Genomic DNA, 17479 nt, shown 5'->3' with positions numbered 1-17479 from the left:
AGATGGCTACCAAAATTATTGCTTGTGTTACTTCACTTAGGTTCAAGTAATCGATAAAACTATAAGACACTGACAATGTTCTTTAACTTTCATGGTGTCATACGCTGCCGAATTGAAAGCCATATCGCCCAGTGGTCCAGGTGCTTCTGGTTTTGTAGCCTGCCAGGACCATGGCCAGAAAATCGCTATTGAAATGATGGAAAAATTTTAGTTTTCTTCAACTGCGCGTATATATAAAATCTATAATTCATAAAGAAAAATAAAACAACGAAGAGCAGTTTCGGCATTTGAAAATTGGAATTGAGTGCTTAATGGAGCTACGACTGAAGAATCGTGAGGGCCCGACCTGTGCAAAGCTGCACCTGAGCAGCGAGTGCTCAAACTGCCGAGCAGACCGCTTGGTTGGTGTTTCCATGTTGTTACCTGACTGCATAATTCAAATGTAATATGTATTCTGCAAATAAAGTTCTAATGACTGTTTTACTCTCATTGGTTCTCCGGCACTCGAGGGACAAGGTCGAAGAGTTCGTACGTGTTCCACGCTAGCGAGGCTATCCTTTTAGTGCGGCTTGCAAAGAAAAAAGAAAGAGCTTTCGCGTACTGGAAAAGACAATGAGGCTGTAAAATGTCATAAGCACGCGACGGCAAAATGCCCGCATAAACAGAACGTCTGCACGGAGTGCTTAAAGTCAGTAGGAAGGGTGTAAGCTTTACTTACACCCTTCCTTCTTACACCCAGAGAGGGGGCGGCCCCGCCTCCATTCTTTAAGGAGGGGTTCAGCCCTCCCTCGGCACGTCAACTGCAGCACTGCGACACCCATTTGGCGAGCGCTGGAGGTGTTTTTGTTACCAGTAGTGCCTTGCGCTGGGCAAGTCTAAAGCCTGTTTCATATGATGCCATTTTCATCGAACCGGAAGGGCGATATCGGTCGCGTGCAACGGAAGTCGCAGTCGCAAGTGTGGCCAGTGTGTATGCGAGGGTGAACAGCTGTTTCGCCGGCGCTCGGTCGCTCAGTCTCGCTATGGATGGAGCGCCGGCTGGGCGTGCGCTTCAGAGCAAGTGACAGGCTGAGTCCAATCATCCAGTAGATGTAGCTACACGGCAGGCTGTGAAATCTCAAGGCAAAGTTGCCTGCTGAAACACCGGAGCAAAGGGAGGCCAGATTAGCACATTATAGAGACGCTTCCTAAGCGCGGAAGCGTGCCAAGATCGAAGCTACTGCAACCACCGCCGTCCACGAACAGCAGAAGGAGACGCAGCAACGGCACCCACAGGGAACGTCTGACGAACCCTTCGGCTGGCGGCCGTTCGGCACGGCCAACCCGTTCGGCAGCGTGTGTTTGCCAACTTCAATGAAGCACTGTGGGCCAGGCACGTACCGACGGGGTGGGGGCGCCTGAGCCCCCCTGAAATTAAGTGGCATACCCCCCCTCCCCGCCCACGCCACGACTCCTCACACACATTCCTAAAGCGCGGAGAAATCAATCTATTCGGCAGTCAACATTTTGCTGCCTTTTACAGCGAAAGCTGCATGACTAACCTTCCGTAGTTTTTTCGGCGGCCGTCAACAGAAAAAAATCATAATGTGGGCCGGTCCTGGTGACAGTGCAGAAAGGGTCCAAGCTCAATGGCACATACCCCTGTGGGCTCGGGAACCTGTAACGCACCCTTCGAAATCTTCGGGATGGGCCCACATATGGGGAGTGCCTAATGTCCGCTTCACCTCAGCCGCGGATCGGCCCCGCATTGCATCGGCCCACGTATGGGGAGTGCTTAAAGGGAAGCTGAAAGGTTTTCCAGAAAAAATGAGTGAACATCTGTACATAATGGTTTTCAACCCTCCGAATTCGAATATCGTATCGAAATTGAGCGAAAGAAAGCGCAAATATATTTTATTTCGACGAAAAGTGCAGCAGCGGACACGCCCAGCTCGCGCGTCTCGTTGCCGCCTGTGATTGGTCGGTGCGCCTCGTGACGTCAACTCTGCCGCTGCCGACCGCTGCCGCTACACATGAAGCGCGGTGCCAGGTAGTTTGGTGCTGTTTTTCTGAGACGGTAATGGAAAATTTAGAGAGACTGCGTTTTTCTGAGGAGTTCGGCGTTACTCCCTACATGTACGAGCCGATTGCGAAAAGCCGGCCTCTCGAAGAAGCAAACGATGCTGGTGCGAGCAGTGCTTTCGACGCGAACGAAAGCAAAGTCTTGGGATCTCCTCGTGTTGGAAATGCTCTTTGGTGAGTATGTTTTTTGCAAAGCGATCTAGTGATCTCGCCGATCTTTCGCCGATCTAGCTCGTTTCCGGTCAAACAGCTGTAGTGTTGTGTTCCTGCATGCCTCCTCGTGGAACGTAAGCGGGGATGCGATCGTCGGGATTTGTGCGCTGTCCAAAGCTGTCGGAAATCTACAAAGACGGTTTAAACGCATGAAAAGCTTCCCGGTTCATGCAGTACGTGTAGTGACCTTCATCTGTTGACTACCACTCACGTTGACTACCACTCACGTTAATTACCACTCACGTTGACTACCACGCACGTTGACTACCACTCTACATACACGCAGACGCAACAACAAAGGAATGCAGGGTCGATCGAAGCAGATTACGATGGCACGCACGCAGAAACAAGCGCGGTCAGGCACGGTCGCGGACGCTGCGAAGGAACGAAGCAGAGTTGACGTCACAACACCGCGGTTTCCGGTCTCCGCTCCGCTCGCTCACTCAAAGGGGGGCGGAGCTACAGCGCAATTTCAACCGACGATTACGTCACTCCTAATTGAAAAAAAAAAACCTAATTTTACCTACGTGGTTTATAAGGTTCCCGCATCCGTATATGAGCGTCTCATTGAATTCGACAGACTCTTCAGCTTCCCTTTAAGAGGAAGCTTTAGCTCGGGCCCAACTCCGACGCGGCCTATTCAAATACATGTAAAACGCAAAAACGTTTTTATGAGATAACCCCTGGACCGATTTTGATGAAATTTGTCGCATTTGAAAGAGAAAGTTAAATTCTAGTGACTGTTGGAAGCGGAATTTCGATTTAGGGCTTGAATTTTCTTAAAACGATTTTCAAATATTTGACCGTCTGAAAAAAATAGAAGCACGAAGTTTATAAATTCATAGCTCTGCATCAAGAACCGATATCGCGGTTCTGTAAACGGCATCCATTAGATCATTCAAAGCGGACAAATTCAATATGTCATTTGACATCTTACGTGAATTTGTACGTTGGTTACAACGGTTTTGCAAACGTTGTATTTCTCTATGATTAATTTTTTTTTATATTCATGTGTAACAAATCAATTTTGTCCGCTTTAGATGTACTATTAGATGCAATTCACAGAATTGTATTATCATTTTTAGTGGTTAAGTTACAGAGTTGTAAACTTGATAGTTTCGTTTTCTGAAAATTTTCGATTTTTGCCAATTTTTAATAAAAAATTGACAATCTAACTCACAAATTCGAAACCAACAGTCGCTAGATTTTAAGTTTGTCTTTTAAATGCAACAAACCTCGTCAAATTTGGTGCAGTGGTTGCCGAGAAAAACGAATTCTCCTTTTACATGTATTTAGATAGGAGCACTTGAGCTAAAGCTTCCTCTTAACGCCTGCGTCAACTCTGCCGCGGCCCGGCATTGCACTGCCTTCTGGCTAACCGGCGGTGGAGGTGAAGCACTTTGCTTTTCGTTTAAGCGCTTTGACTGTCGTCAGCTCTCGCTGCCATTCAATCTTCACATGGTGGAATGGTCGTACATTTACCCCCTGTTTTTGGACGGTGGTAGTGATCGGCATCTCCTGGGGTGTGAAGGCCAGTTTCTTCATCGATTTGGTGCCCGCGCGATTAACTCGAGAGGAGTTCAGTTGTCACCATCTATTCAACGATCACGCGCATCACTGTTGTTTCGTTAATTCAACCTTCTTTGTTTAGACTGATCCAGAGACCCGGAAAGGGATTCGGTTCGTAGTCAGCTGGTCTATATACTCGTGGAACGAGTTGCGGCCGGAGAAAACGCCAGTTGCGTTTAACTTTTCCTTTTGCTTCATTATTCCCTCGAGTGACGGCTCGCCGCGACGTTGGCAGAAACTCGGAACCATATACCCGCGATATGGGTTAGATAAGGTGGAAAATAATGTGAAACAGCGTCCATCATCAGACCCTGCAATAACCGTTAAATCCATACGGAATATGACTGTCACCCGTTGCCTCGTCGGGATTTTCCCTAATTGTACAGCATTTCTCATGCAAAATTGGCAACTGGAAACAAGAGCCGCAAGGTGTTGAGAAATTAAGCGATCTACTGCACGAAAGATCCAAGGCAACAGCCAAACAGGAAGATAAAGCGAAAATTAGCAAAGTTAACCATTGTTTGTGAAAATATTCATGAGTGAACATCTTTTTATTTGAGAACGAAGTAGCGAAACAACGGCCGGGAGTGGAGAATAAATCCGTGCGTTTTGTATGACGCAGTTATCAGTGGACCCGCCTGACGTACCCACGTCTCAGCTGTGCTGATGCGGGCGTTTTTCGAACCTTCCGCGGTGGGCGCAGTACGTCTCAAACCACAGCTGGCGTCCTGCGCTTCACGCCGTTGTACGGGACTGGTGACCACACATCGTTACGCAACTTTCCAAATAACGCGACGAGTAGTTTTGGCACTTAAACTGGTAGAGCCATAAACGAGGGATCCAAAGAAACTGTGAGTGTTCAGCAAACATTATATATATATAAAAGTGAAGAAACGGGATTAACCGAGGGGCCCAATTTTTATTAGTCATATGATAGGAAGCCAACAAACACTGACACCAAGGACAACATAGGGGAGATTACTCGTGCTTAATAAATGAAATAAAGAAACGCTGAATTAATGGAAATGAAAGTGGATGAAAAAACAACTTGCCGCAGGTGGGGAACGATCCCACAATCTTCGCATTTCGCGTGTGATGCTCTAGCAATGCTCCACCTGCGGGAAGTTGTTTTAGAGCGCAGCTCTTTGGCGTCCGTTCCTGGGTTTCGCGTCGTCGTCGGCGTCGGCGTCGTCGTCGGCCTCGTAACCAGCTCCGCCCCCCTTTCATCCCCCCAGCGCTAGCAGCGACCGACTGATACCGCTGGATGCCGCTGACGCCGCTAGAGAGTCAAGATAACGTGACTGCATAGAACACCGTCGCCGCCATGCAGAAATAGTATCAGTCAAAGGCATCAGTCAGTCGCTGCTATCTCTTCCCTCCTCCCTTTATCGTGTTGTCCGCTTGCTGCGCGCGCTTCTGCCCCCATCGTTTGCCGCTGGGTGTACACGCCGCCCCCCTCCGCTTCCGCTTACTGCTGGTTGCTCTCGACGGCGGCGATGAGCCTCCGCTTCGGCGGCGCGAACTGCAGGGTCTTCTCGGCGGCGGCGATGAGCTTCTGCTTCAGCCTCGCTTACTGCTGGTTGCTCTCGACGGCGGCAATGAGCCTCCGCTTCGGCGGCGCGAACGGCAGGGTCTTCTCGGCGGCGGTGCTTAGCCTCTGCTTCCCCCACGGCTGTGACAACCTCGCGAGGCACTTGTATAGATCTCGTCTTTGAGAATCAAGCATTGGTGTACCAAGTCGAACATATATCAGTCTATTTCTCCGACCACAAAGCTTCCTTCATGACTGTCAAGAACTGTTAGTGGAGTCTTTGTTAAAGGAATACGTGTGAAAAATAAAAAAAAAATTCTGTGATAGCGCATACATGTGTTGCTCGATTTCTTTGCCTCAATCTATCCAAAAGGTGAAACAGCTTATTTGCTGCGCTCAAATTTCGCATTAGGAAGTAACGTAATCGTCGGTAATTTTTTTTCATCCACTTTCATTTCCATTAATTTATCGTTTCTTTATTTCATTTATTAAGCACAAGTAATTTCCCCTATGTTGTCCTTGATGTCACTTTTTGTTGGCTTCTTATGATATGACTATATATATATATATATATATATATATATATATATATATATATATATATATATATATATATATATATATACACACAAACATAGAGTTCTCACAATATCACCTACCTAGAGGAAAAGCTGGCGCTGCTGCGCTGTGGTATGCATGGGAATTCCGGTATATTGTGACTTCGGATTGGCATCGTTCTCGAAGAGCCAGGCAAGCACCGTTCCGTCTGTCACAATGACTCATTTTCTACTAAAACTGCACGTAAAAAGCTGTTGTAGCTTTATAATTACACAAAAAACATGTTTTGTGTAACTATGAGAACTTGTTATTGCACGTACAGTTATATGAAACGTACAAAGTATGAGCGGGCCACTAAAGTTCGAGGACAGACGACAAGATTCGCGCTCGCTTTGAAACAGTTTGTCGTCTGTTCTTGCTTTTCTTCCCTTCGTCATGCATTGTAGGTGAGTGAAGATGTAATATGCGTGAACGGAAACATTTTATGAAGATTTTAGTTTAATAACGTGTTATTTTTGTAGCCATATCCACCTTCTAGACGAAGCCTCTTACAACACCAGCCAACACAAGCCTCGCAGACACATATACCGTCATTCCCTCGGCGGCACGGCGCCCCTTAAGAAACTCCCATAGACGGTGGCGCCAGATTTCCCTGTAGTTGTTATAGTGAGAAACTATATATATATATATATATATATATATATATATATATATATATATATATATATATATATATATATATATATATATATATATATATATATATAATTTCTCTATAGGTCTTCGAGAGCTAATCCAAAAATGCTATTAGAAATCTTTAGTTTACAGTTTCCCTTGGTTACTTGTTGGCAGTGTTCTTCCTGCGCTTCTGTCATGAGCGGGTCCAATTTATGTGGTTCCTCTTTTAACAAGTAAAGGAGAGGTGTATCTCACAGACACACCTGTGAGGCACACCTTACTTCAATGGTCTTTTGCGGGTTTACGCGTCTTTATGGCGAATGGTGGGCAATAATCACATTTGTACTAGTAACCGCACCTTCCCCTCCCTCACTCGCATAAAAAAAATACCTTGGGTTGGGCTGCCCCTCCCGAAAATAGTCCTGGGTACCTGCCTGCTGCGTGCATAGTCATTTAAAAAACTAAGGGAAACAGACATTTAGCTCGTGATAACTAGGTTTATAAGAGTTAAACCTCAGCCACTTTTCTATCCATAAATGTTGGCTCAACGGGCCCTGAACAGTGCAACTAATTGAGTGGAGCCGTGGATTGCGCAAGCAGTACGTACCATCAGTACCGACATGCGAACAAGGCAGGTAAAAACTCCTAGGCCAGATTGAGTTCTGTGATTTCTATGCGTTTGTCGACATGCTAGGTGGCTAATCAAGCGACGCTTGTTTGATGCGAAAGCATCAGACGGCCCACTCAGCGACAAAGCCGGTGTCTGCGGCAGCGAAACGGCGCCTAAACTCCCATTGGCTACGACGTCATGTGACTTGCGCGTGTCTCCGCGCTCCCCCTGCCACGTGTTGAGCGAGCGAAGATGGCCGCGACGCCCAGTCACCCTAGAAGCCTGTGTTATCCACGCGTTCCTTGCCCGCGTAAGCTCTCGCCTGCGTTCTGACTTCGTTTCGATAATCGCTATAAAGCAATTCTTGCATAAACAAAACATAGGTTCGAAAGGAAAAACGTTGGCTGCAGCGAGTTTCAAATCTACGACTCCACGCTCAGACGACGTGTGTCTTACTCACTGGATGAAACCAGCGCCTCGTAGATAGCAGGCCTGTCCACTCTTCTTTATGACATCATGATACTTATACCGAAATTTCCATTGCCAAGCCCGGCGTGACGAAGGCAGTGACGTCAGAATCACCGCGACTTACTCTGAGCGTCCCCATTAGATTCTATGATAGTCGGGCAAAGTAGCTTGGCGTCAAGGATCCGAGTCCACCGGCCTTGTGTTATCTATAAGAGCCGTTGGCCAAGCGTCTCAACGCGCTCGCTTGCCCGTAAGGAGCTCATAATTCGGAGGACCACCCAGCGGCCTTCAGTTTCCCATTAATGCTTTCGCACTGACAACTCATAAGTGCTTAAGTGTCCTCGGATTTTTTTCGCGCTGGCTTCGGGTGCTGAGACTACGTATTTTTGCGTTCCTTTCCGTTATACACACGCGCTGAGAGTTGTGAGGGGCACCTACTCACGAGAAGATATGGCCTTCGGATGTCCTAATTTTCCGGTTTGCTGCGAGCAAGCTACTGGCAATATACGATAACACCACAGTTGTCGCGCCGTCAGAGCTTTTAAGGACGGAGCAATTTGAATAATATGCAAATGTGAAACTATGGTCAAGTTCTCTATTCAAAACGAATTATTTAAATTGTGACATTTTACGCGCTAAAACAACGATCTGATTATGAGGCTCGCCGTAGTGGGGGACTCCGGAATAAATTGGACCACCGGGGGGGGGGGGGGGGAGGCGTGTTTACCGTGCACCTAAATCTAAGTAGACGGTCGTTTTCCAATTTCGCTCCCATCTAAACGTGGCCGCCATGGCCGGAATGTGATCCCGCGACCTCGTGATCAGCTGCCCAACACCAAAGCCACTAAGCAACCACGGCGGGTTATCGTTAAGCACATTTAACCTTTTTACTAGACCTAAACAGCAACGTCAATTTTTCTACAAGCGTTAATGCACGACAAACATTATGTAAACAATTTTATATTTTTTTCTGATGTATCATTTTTTTCCTGCAAGGAAACCAATAAACCTTCACTATGCTGCAGGCTTGTATCCTTACTGCACTTGCATTAGCCTTCACTTCAAAGTGTAATTGTATATTGCACTTACTTCAGTGCATTGAATTTATTTTGTTTATGCTGCCAATAACATGACAGTTCACCGCAAACGCAAATAAGCCTCAAAGGGTATATTAAGGTCTGCGACCTCCCTTGAGACACTATGCCTGAAAGTCGTGCTCCCTTACAGGGCGCTTCCTCACAAAATGGGGATGAAAGAGAGATAGCCTCAATTTTACATCATTTTTAAGAGGGAGTTTACAAGAGAGAAGGCTCTGTTTAGCGTAAACGGAGTTTTATTCTTTATTCTCTGTCTTATTTTATTTTACAGATGCGTGAGAAGTAAACGAGCAATGAGAGATATATTGTTCAAACGTGTTTTTTTCCTACAAAATTAGAGATTTCCAGAGTGCTAGTGAAATTCTTTAAAGCGATATAACTGATGATTGGTTCGTTCCGTGGACCACAATGTACTGTCGCGCTGCAAGAATGCTCCCGAGATCTGGCTTTGTAAGCGGGACCAGGCAGAACTTGGATGGCTTCGGCCGCGCAATGTCCTCACCTCTGTTCCTTTTCCCATCAACTGACAGTGAAACTGAAGGCAAGGCCCACGAAGTGCCACTGTCGTTGTCACTGGTGACGGCACCCGTTTTGCTCTTCGTGGTTATTTACGCGTCTGTCTCTGTTCGTACACACAGGACAAGCGTCGGCTTCCTGCGCGCCGAGTGTTGGGAGCGGCGCCTTCCCGAGTGAGCCGGCGCTGCGCCGCGATAGTGAGCGCGCCACATCGTGCTTGTCAATTGAACTTAGTAAGCGAATGTTTGGTGCAATTTATACGGCCGGTAAAACTTCAACCCTTACTTCGTGTAGTTGTCTAATACTTCGCTATCTTGCGGCACTGCGACTTTTTTTCTTCAGCTGTTCCTCTCCACAAGGTTACTTTTTAAAGAAATAGCTCTAATTAATCATGCTATGCTTTCCTGATGAATTCGCAATGTCTTGTCGCTTTTTAGTTATCTAGGAAATTACTTACGAAAATAGAACATAGTGAATGCATCAATAAACACACGAGCACTTGCGTTGAACTGGCTACACGGCGTACACAGATGAACACCAATGAAAAAAAAAAAATCAGCACTCAGAATGCCATGCCAAGTGCGGTTCTTAGAAGCCAATATACAGGTGAAAGTCGAATGATCCGTGTGTGTTCATTAAGGTAGCTAGCAACATTGCACAACTAGGAACGTTTTGCATTTTTCTGTTTGTTTTTAATGACACATCTAATATCGTATAGTAAGAAACCTTTGCATTGCACACATTTTTCCCGCTGTTCCTTTGCAACTGCATTTGTTGTTTACTCTGCACTATATATTGTACCACTACCATCCATAATGACTCTGGTTCACAGAGTATGACAAATAAATAAAGATATACAAAATAATTTTTCGTAGCTTTAAAAGTTTTGTCAACGTATCCTCATGTTATAAAATAACAAGCAGCATACCTGTCTAGGCTCTCTGCCTCGTGGAAGGTGTCAGGCAGTGGCTTGTTCAGTGTTTCAGGCAAGAGAAGACTGATTCCAGCCGAGATCAACAGAAACAGCGCCGGGAACACGAACTGAACGGCCGGGTCTGTGACTTCAGCCTGCGCGGATCGGCCGCTGAGAGAGTAGCGAATGAAGGAAACGCTACCCTGGGGTAGCAGTACTCTGTTCGTAACATATTGGCGCCTGTAGCCGCAATGCCATCAAGGAGAAAAAAAAAACAAAACTGCCATACGTTGTTACTGGCTATCGGCACGCTACCGAAACGACTACACGCAGAAACACTGGCAGTTATTGTTTTTGTTGTGCGAGTGCTATGTGAAAACCACTACCAATGCAGCGTTCTTAATCTATTACTTGTAGCACATAGCGGGTGCTTTTTCTTAGAAGGTCCAAAAGTAAAAAAGAAATTCCTTGTGCCAGATAACACAATTCTAACCCTGGATCTGAATTACACCCGTCGTGGTTGCTTAGGGGCTGTCTGGCAAGGGCTGCTAAGCCCGAGGTCGCGGAATCGGATGCACGCTGGCCGCACTTGGATGGAGGCGAAAGCGCCCGTGTTCTTAGACTGAGGTGCACGTAAAAGAACCCCAGGTGGTGCAAATCATTCCGGATTCCTCCACCACGGTGTGCCTCATAATGGAATCGTGGTTTCGGCACATGAAACCCAAGAATCTGAAAATCTGAATTACTCGACGAGGCGGCCATTAGTACTACAAGAAATATAAATGGTTCATTAAATGATCAACATAATTACGGTAATTAGTTTCTTTAAATACGATACGGCACATAATTAGATCTATTAATTATAGCCGGTGAGTTCGCAAAGCGTATTCACTTGGAACGAATTCTCAGGACGGCAACAGTTTGAAGATATCAATTATGTCTGACGAAAAGCGTTCCAGTTGCTTCTTTTAAGAAAACGCTGTTTTATACACTGAAGCACAAAACTAACTGGAACACCAATGCATTTCGTCGGACCAGTTGAAAATTGATATCTCGAAACTGGTGCAGTCCAGGGAAGTCGTTCCAAGGAGATAGGCCTTGCGAACTCACTGGCTAGAATTCGTAAACGAAATGTGTGCCGTAAATTAATTAAGTAAGAAGTTAGGGTAATTATGCGAGTTATTTATTTAGGCATTTTTACTTCTCGTAGAAGTAATGGCCACCTCAAGGGGTAATTTTCATCAAGGATTACAATTGTGCTATCTGACACAGGCGACATTTTGGACTTTCTAAAAAAATAATAATAATAATACCCCGTATACTTCACCTTCACAGCTAACCCGACTACAGCCATTGTCATGGATTTAATACATGTATATTTTACCCACTTATACACCGACAGGTTTCAGTTTTTCTTACAGCCATGTCACAGCTACCATTCGTAATTCGTTGCTCAATCGACAACTCATTATTACTTGATTCGCGCTGTTCTGCCACATGTGGCCCGTGCCCTTGAAAAAAAGAAAGCTACATATGGTAATCATTAGTAGGGCGTGGCGCTGACTGGCGAAGAAACTATGTAGGCCACTGGCCCAAACACAGCATTGCGCTGAGAGCAGCTGGTGAGTGCCACTCATAGATGCAGTGCTCTAATGCTCCGAAGCACGAGCCTCGAGTAAAACCCCTTGATAATGTGAAAGTAGCGACACTCTCCTCGCCACGGCGCTTTCCTCCTCGATTCTCCTCGGCTGCGCACGGCGCGCTTTTCCTCCAGCGGATGGGCCGCAGGATTCTATGGAGGCGTGTTATTTTGGGCCAGTTGCGCGCTCCAGCGGGGTTGAAAATTTTGAGAAATGCTAATAACAGCATCGATAATGCTGGAGGCAACGTTTATGAGGAGCTTGATTTTTTCTTAAAGCCGTATGAACGGGGTATACCGATGTAAAGGGAGCTTTGAGGAGAGTTCTATACTCCAGGCAATTTTTCTGCCACATGATCAGATGCTTTACTTGGTGCGTCTGATCTAGTATTGCTTGTGACACATCCCTTTATGTGCGGCTTATTAAGCGAAAACCTTAGACCTCTGTATCAAGGGCCCGTTGTGAGCTACGGAAAATATCACGTGACCGAAGGAAGGCGGGAAGCGAACCAAAGCATGTGCAGCCGCGTATAAGAGATGATTAATGATTAGCTAAGTAATGATTTATTAGTGATTGGATTAGGATGAATTCGGGTGTGTTAAGGAAGATTAAGGTGGATGAAAGTCGATGAAGGTGCATTAGGGTGAAGGAAGGTAGATTAAGGTGCATAAAGGAGGACTAGGTTGGATTAAGGTCGATGAAGGTGGATTAGGGTGGATGAAGGTGCGTTGAGGGGCATTAAGGACGATAATAGTGTATTAGGGTGGATTAAAGTGCATAAAGAAGGATAAGGGTGGATTAAGAAGGATTAGGAGCATTAAGGAGGATTATGGGGGGCTAGGGTGAATTAAAGTGAATGAAGGAGGATTAGTGTGGACTAAGGTAGATGAATGTGGATTCGGTTGGATTAAGGTGAATGAGGAAGTATTAGGGTTGATTAAGGAGGATTAAAGTGCAATAAGGAGGGTTAGAATAGATTAAGGTCGATGAAGGTGGATTAGGGTGCATTAAGGAGGACTTTCGTGGATTATGGGGGATTAAAGTGAATATAGGGCAGGCCGTATAGCCTGCCCTATACGGTCTTAATCCTCCTTTATCAACCCTAACTTCATAATCCTCCTTCATCCACCTTAATTATTCATGTGCCTTAATCCAACTTAATCCTGCTTAATAGTCCCAATCTACCTTAGTACACCCTAATCCACCTCTATCAAACCGAATTGAGCTCCATGGTCCCTAATCCACCTTAATCTACCCTAATCCACCCTAATCCGTCTTATTCCTCCTTTATCAACCTTAATCCACATTAATCGACTTTAATCTTCCTTTATCCACCTCAATCCTCCCTAATCCTTGGTCATGCACCCTAATCCACTCTAATCGGTCTTAATACCCTTCCATCAACCCTTCACCTTAATCCACCATATTCCTCCTCCACACACCTTAATCTTTAGTCATGCATCTTAATCCTTTTTAAAGCACTCTAATCCACCCTAATCTTCTTTAATACACTCTAATAACCTTAATCCTCCTTAATGCACCTTATGTCAATCACTAATGATTAATTAATTAACTTGGGTAATCATTCTCTTATACAGGGGTGGACATGCTTTGGGTCACCTCTGGCTATCCTTGGGCCACGTGATACTTCCAGTTTACAACGCGACCTTGAAACATAGAGATCTAAAGGCTTTCGCCTTAAAACTTAAAAAAGAAACTCAATGTTGACTAGCTAACGCGCATCACCTGCAATACCACGGGTATACTTGCCACTAATTTTTTTCAGGGCGCAAAGCAGAATCTATAATGCTGTACTTCCGACTGAATAACAACAGATAGCGACGTGCGAGGTGATGGAGCCGCCCCAGAATATTAAGCATACTGAGGACAACTGCAACAAAAACGCTGGTGAGCACGCCGGAAGAATGAAAAAAAAGCAGCATTACGGGATGCTTTGCTTCGAGCTATAAGAAAGACGCCTCAGCTCGCAAACAACGCTGTTCTTTGTCGGAACAAAGTTATTTCGGCCAATGTCATGCAGCCACTGCTTCCTGCGCAAGCCGTCACTCTTTCCTTGTGGTATCATAAAAACGGTGTAACCATCTTCAGGCTTCTTGCTGCAGTTATATGTGCAACAGCCCGGCATAGCGCTAGCACATAGAGCAGGAAACACAGTGTACAACGTTCGCTACACCGAGCTAAAGCGCCGAGCCAGCCGTGCTCAGGAGGAAAATGGGGCGAAGCAAAAAGAAAAAAAGCAAAACTCAAGATCCGCGCGTTTCCAAGGGCAACGGCAGGGAGACCAATCGTCGTGCATAAAAACGGAGGCAAAACTGTTTGCCGCGGGGGGAACGCGCAAGGGGCGAGCAGGTCGCGCGGCGGCGGCAGAGTTCAAAGAGTGTCGCTACTTTCAAATTATCACGGGATTTTAGCCTCGAGTTGTGTGCAGCGCCACGTCATTGTACTCGCAGCGCGCTGTCACGCAACCGAGTAGGTGTGGCAGGGCGCTCAACCTTGAAGGACATTCAAGGGAGGGCGATGTTCGGCACAGCTGGAAGAACGACAGACAGTGGTGATGAGTCGCCCGGTTCCTTGTCCTCATTAGGTTGCACTGTTAGAAAGTCATTATTTGGGCGCTACAATTTCAGCTTTATAATCTTACTAATGTAGACCCCTATCAGTTCGAGCACGTCCGAATTCACCCCATGTGAGGCGTAAACGGCGCGTGATTATAATACTGTTCGCAGAAAATTTGTGCTCGCGTACGAGGTGCTTGCGCACCTAGGTTGGCCTTATAACACGAGTAATCAGTTCTATAGCGTATCAGGCTCCTCATTATTGCGATTCTAAAAGTACGTAGTACCTACAGGTCACATTTTTATCACCTGCAACCAATACGTGCTTGCTGAACTCAGTGCGAAGCGCGTGATCGCTCTTACGTGGAAAAGCCATTGTCCCACAGTCAAAAGAACAGTCCAGCTTGAGTTTTAGGAAGAGGGTCTATAGGTTGGTTCATGTGTATTACAGGAGGCGTTATTAGCCTGGCAGCCTGGGCCGTAAATTGCTCCGCCTGCTCATCTCTCTCACCATTCAGGAATCTGCTGTCACATGTCTATGAGTTCAGTGTCGCGTGGATATGTGAGCAGAAGGCGTGTAACCGTCTTACGAAGTGGTGATATGAGGGATGCTTTTTTGTCGCATTTTCGCTTAATAAAATGTTCTGATGCGCGTCTTTCCTTGTGAGAGAAATAAATAGCATTAGCCAGCACTCTAAACACCCAAGTCGTTGCGTTTCCTTTGGATTTACGTGCACTGTTTTGCAATACTATGTAGTGCGACGTCGTTACGTCTAAGGAAGCATCTTCAGTCATTAGAGAAGCATGTTTGTTGCAAACACGCGTTTGGGGATACTCTTGTTGGTAGGTTATCAAGTACAGTCTTCCTTTAGGCGTTGAAGCGTCGGTAGGACCACGCTGCCGAACTCCTGACATTCTGCGCGTCGCGGAGTGGTACCGTGCCCAAGCTGCAGTTCAAGGCCATCCTGTTATTACTCGATTAATTAGAGTGGGTCGAGTCCCTTCACTGCACACGGCTCACTTATGATATTGTACACGAGCTGACGTGCGCACGTTTTACATGGTTCTGCTGGAAACAGAGAAAAATGGGGACCCTTCGGGTCATGTTGGTCTCTAGATTCGCGCGGGATCTCCCAGGAATAGGCCTACAGATTGCTTGAGCATTTACTTTTATTAAATAATGTTTCATCGCCTTTCAAATGATGATCAGCAGTCAACGATAATGTCGCTATTGATTCAGGCCGAACATACAAAATTCTTATCAAGGGCAGCTCTTAGGCTTTATTTGTTGACTGCTACTGCCAATGCATTAAGTGCGAACGAGATTCCCAGGTGTCTCGTGCTATGTTCCGCCGTTTTGACTTCCGTCTTCCTTTTTTTCGCCAGCAACTGTGTTTCTTTCTTCCCCATTTTGCTAGCGGGGGGTTCTGCAGTAACTGCGCACCAGTGCGCTGCCTGTCTTTGCGAGCTCTTGCTGGATATCATACGAGAGCGTGAGACGTAAAAGAAGGCCCCCCCCTCCAAAAAATTCCTCAAACTGGCATATTCGGCGTGAAGCGAAGTAGAGATATTTGAATGGGGTAGTTATGGTATCGTGGGGGCTTTGAATACCTGGTCTAAGCTCTGAACGACAGACAGAGTGAATGTCAGGTTTTGACGGCTTGCAATTCACTGAACCCGCGAACAGACATTTCAAGGTTTGTCCGCTCTCATACAGCGCGTCCAAACGGGATCGAGTGCGCGGAAGCACTGTTCCAAGCCAATGTCCGCTTAGAGCACACAGAACATTTCTTGCCACATTTATGACACATAAAAGCAATTATCACTCTCACAGTGGATCAACATCCCGCAGGCTAATGTACACTTATGTGCCTCCTTAAAGTGCTGTTAATCTGGATAACGTAGGCGCACTCGGTCATTTTTGTGTGTGAACCCAGGCGTTGCACTTATGTAAACGGTGCTGATAGCGTGGCGAGAGAATTGCAAGAAAACTTGAGGCGATCCTCACCAGGTCCCGGAGGAAAGGCGCAACCATGGCACCGAAGCGTGAGAAGGTGAGCACGCAGGCGAAGCCGAAGCTGCGGGCTGACGTCGGAAACACCTCGAGCGCCATGATCCATTTAATGAAGCCCGCGCTCAGCACCAGGAATCGCACTAGTACGTTGGAGCCGATCTTTACCCAGCTCGGACTGTCTGCAGTGCAGTGAAGAGGAATAACTTAGTTCTAAGCGAAGAAGGGAATTTCTTCTGATTCCTTTTTATTTATTCATTAATTTATTTAGAACTACTGCCAATCTCACATAGCAGCAAAGCAGGGAAAGGGTTACACCAAGTGAATCTAAAGAATAAATAACAAAGATATACGAGTATGTTAGCAAGGTTACATAGAATAGTGGTTTGAACAATGATATGCGGATTCTAGAATTGACTGTAGAAATCACAGGTTGCACAGTGATACGTTAATTAATATATGAACAACGTAAACGGAACAATCGCGGCATATGTAAAAGATATAGCTCTTAGTCATAAAAATGTTGTATCCCAAATTTCATGTTACCTTACTAATAGGAAACAAAGCGCGACTGTGAATTCCACTTTCTCTGAAAAAAAATTACTGTTTTTTCTCCTGTGCCGCAAGGGTCTGTTTTGGAGCCTACGTTACTTTTAATTTACATCAACGGCATACAATTTTTTTTCACCCTACGACTGCGTCATAAATCAGTGCTAAAATCTGCAGATCAACTTACGTTAAATGACTCTTTGCCTTCTATTCAAGAGTGGTGCAATGTATAGGGTATGACACTAAACACTACTAAAACAAAATACATTTCATTCAGTAACAAAAAACCCTCCGTCCTCTTTACACATGCAATATACAATGCCCAACTAACCAAAGCTTCATGCATAAGGGACCTGGGGGTAACTATGACAAATAACCGTAGTTGTGAAACACACAATAACGAAATTTAAAAAAAAATTAATCATGCGGTTTTACGTGCCAAAAGAACAATTTGATTATGCGGTACGCCCTACTAGGAACTCCAGAAAT

The 17479-nt window shown here is 45.7% G+C and overlaps 1 protein-coding gene across 5 annotated transcripts in view; it reads right to left on the bottom strand.

The window, feature by feature from the left end:
• LOC142566825 (organic cation transporter protein-like) overlaps positions 1-17479 on the bottom strand; it is a 465662-nt gene that overhangs the window by 19972 nt on the left and 428211 nt on the right. For 4 of the 5 annotated variants that reach the window (XM_075677710.1, XM_075677713.1, XM_075677715.1 and 1 more), the window contains 2 exons: positions 16439-16623; positions 10230-10369 (listed from right to left, as the gene is read on the bottom strand). In XM_075677710.1, the coding sequence (XP_075533825.1) occupies positions 10230-10369; positions 16439-16623 (325 nt within the window). The remainder of the gene's footprint in view (positions 1-10229; positions 10370-16438; positions 16624-17479) is intronic. The other variant, XM_075677714.1, reaches the window with a different exon arrangement.

The sequence above is a fragment of the Dermacentor variabilis genome, unplaced genomic scaffold (assembly GCF_050947875.1).
Source record: "Dermacentor variabilis isolate Ectoservices unplaced genomic scaffold, ASM5094787v1 scaffold_13, whole genome shotgun sequence".
Lineage (NCBI taxonomy): Eukaryota > Metazoa > Arthropoda > Arachnida > Ixodida > Ixodidae > Dermacentor > Dermacentor variabilis.
Note: the sequence above shows the minus strand (reverse complement) of the source record. Positions and strands in the feature narration are given on the sequence as shown.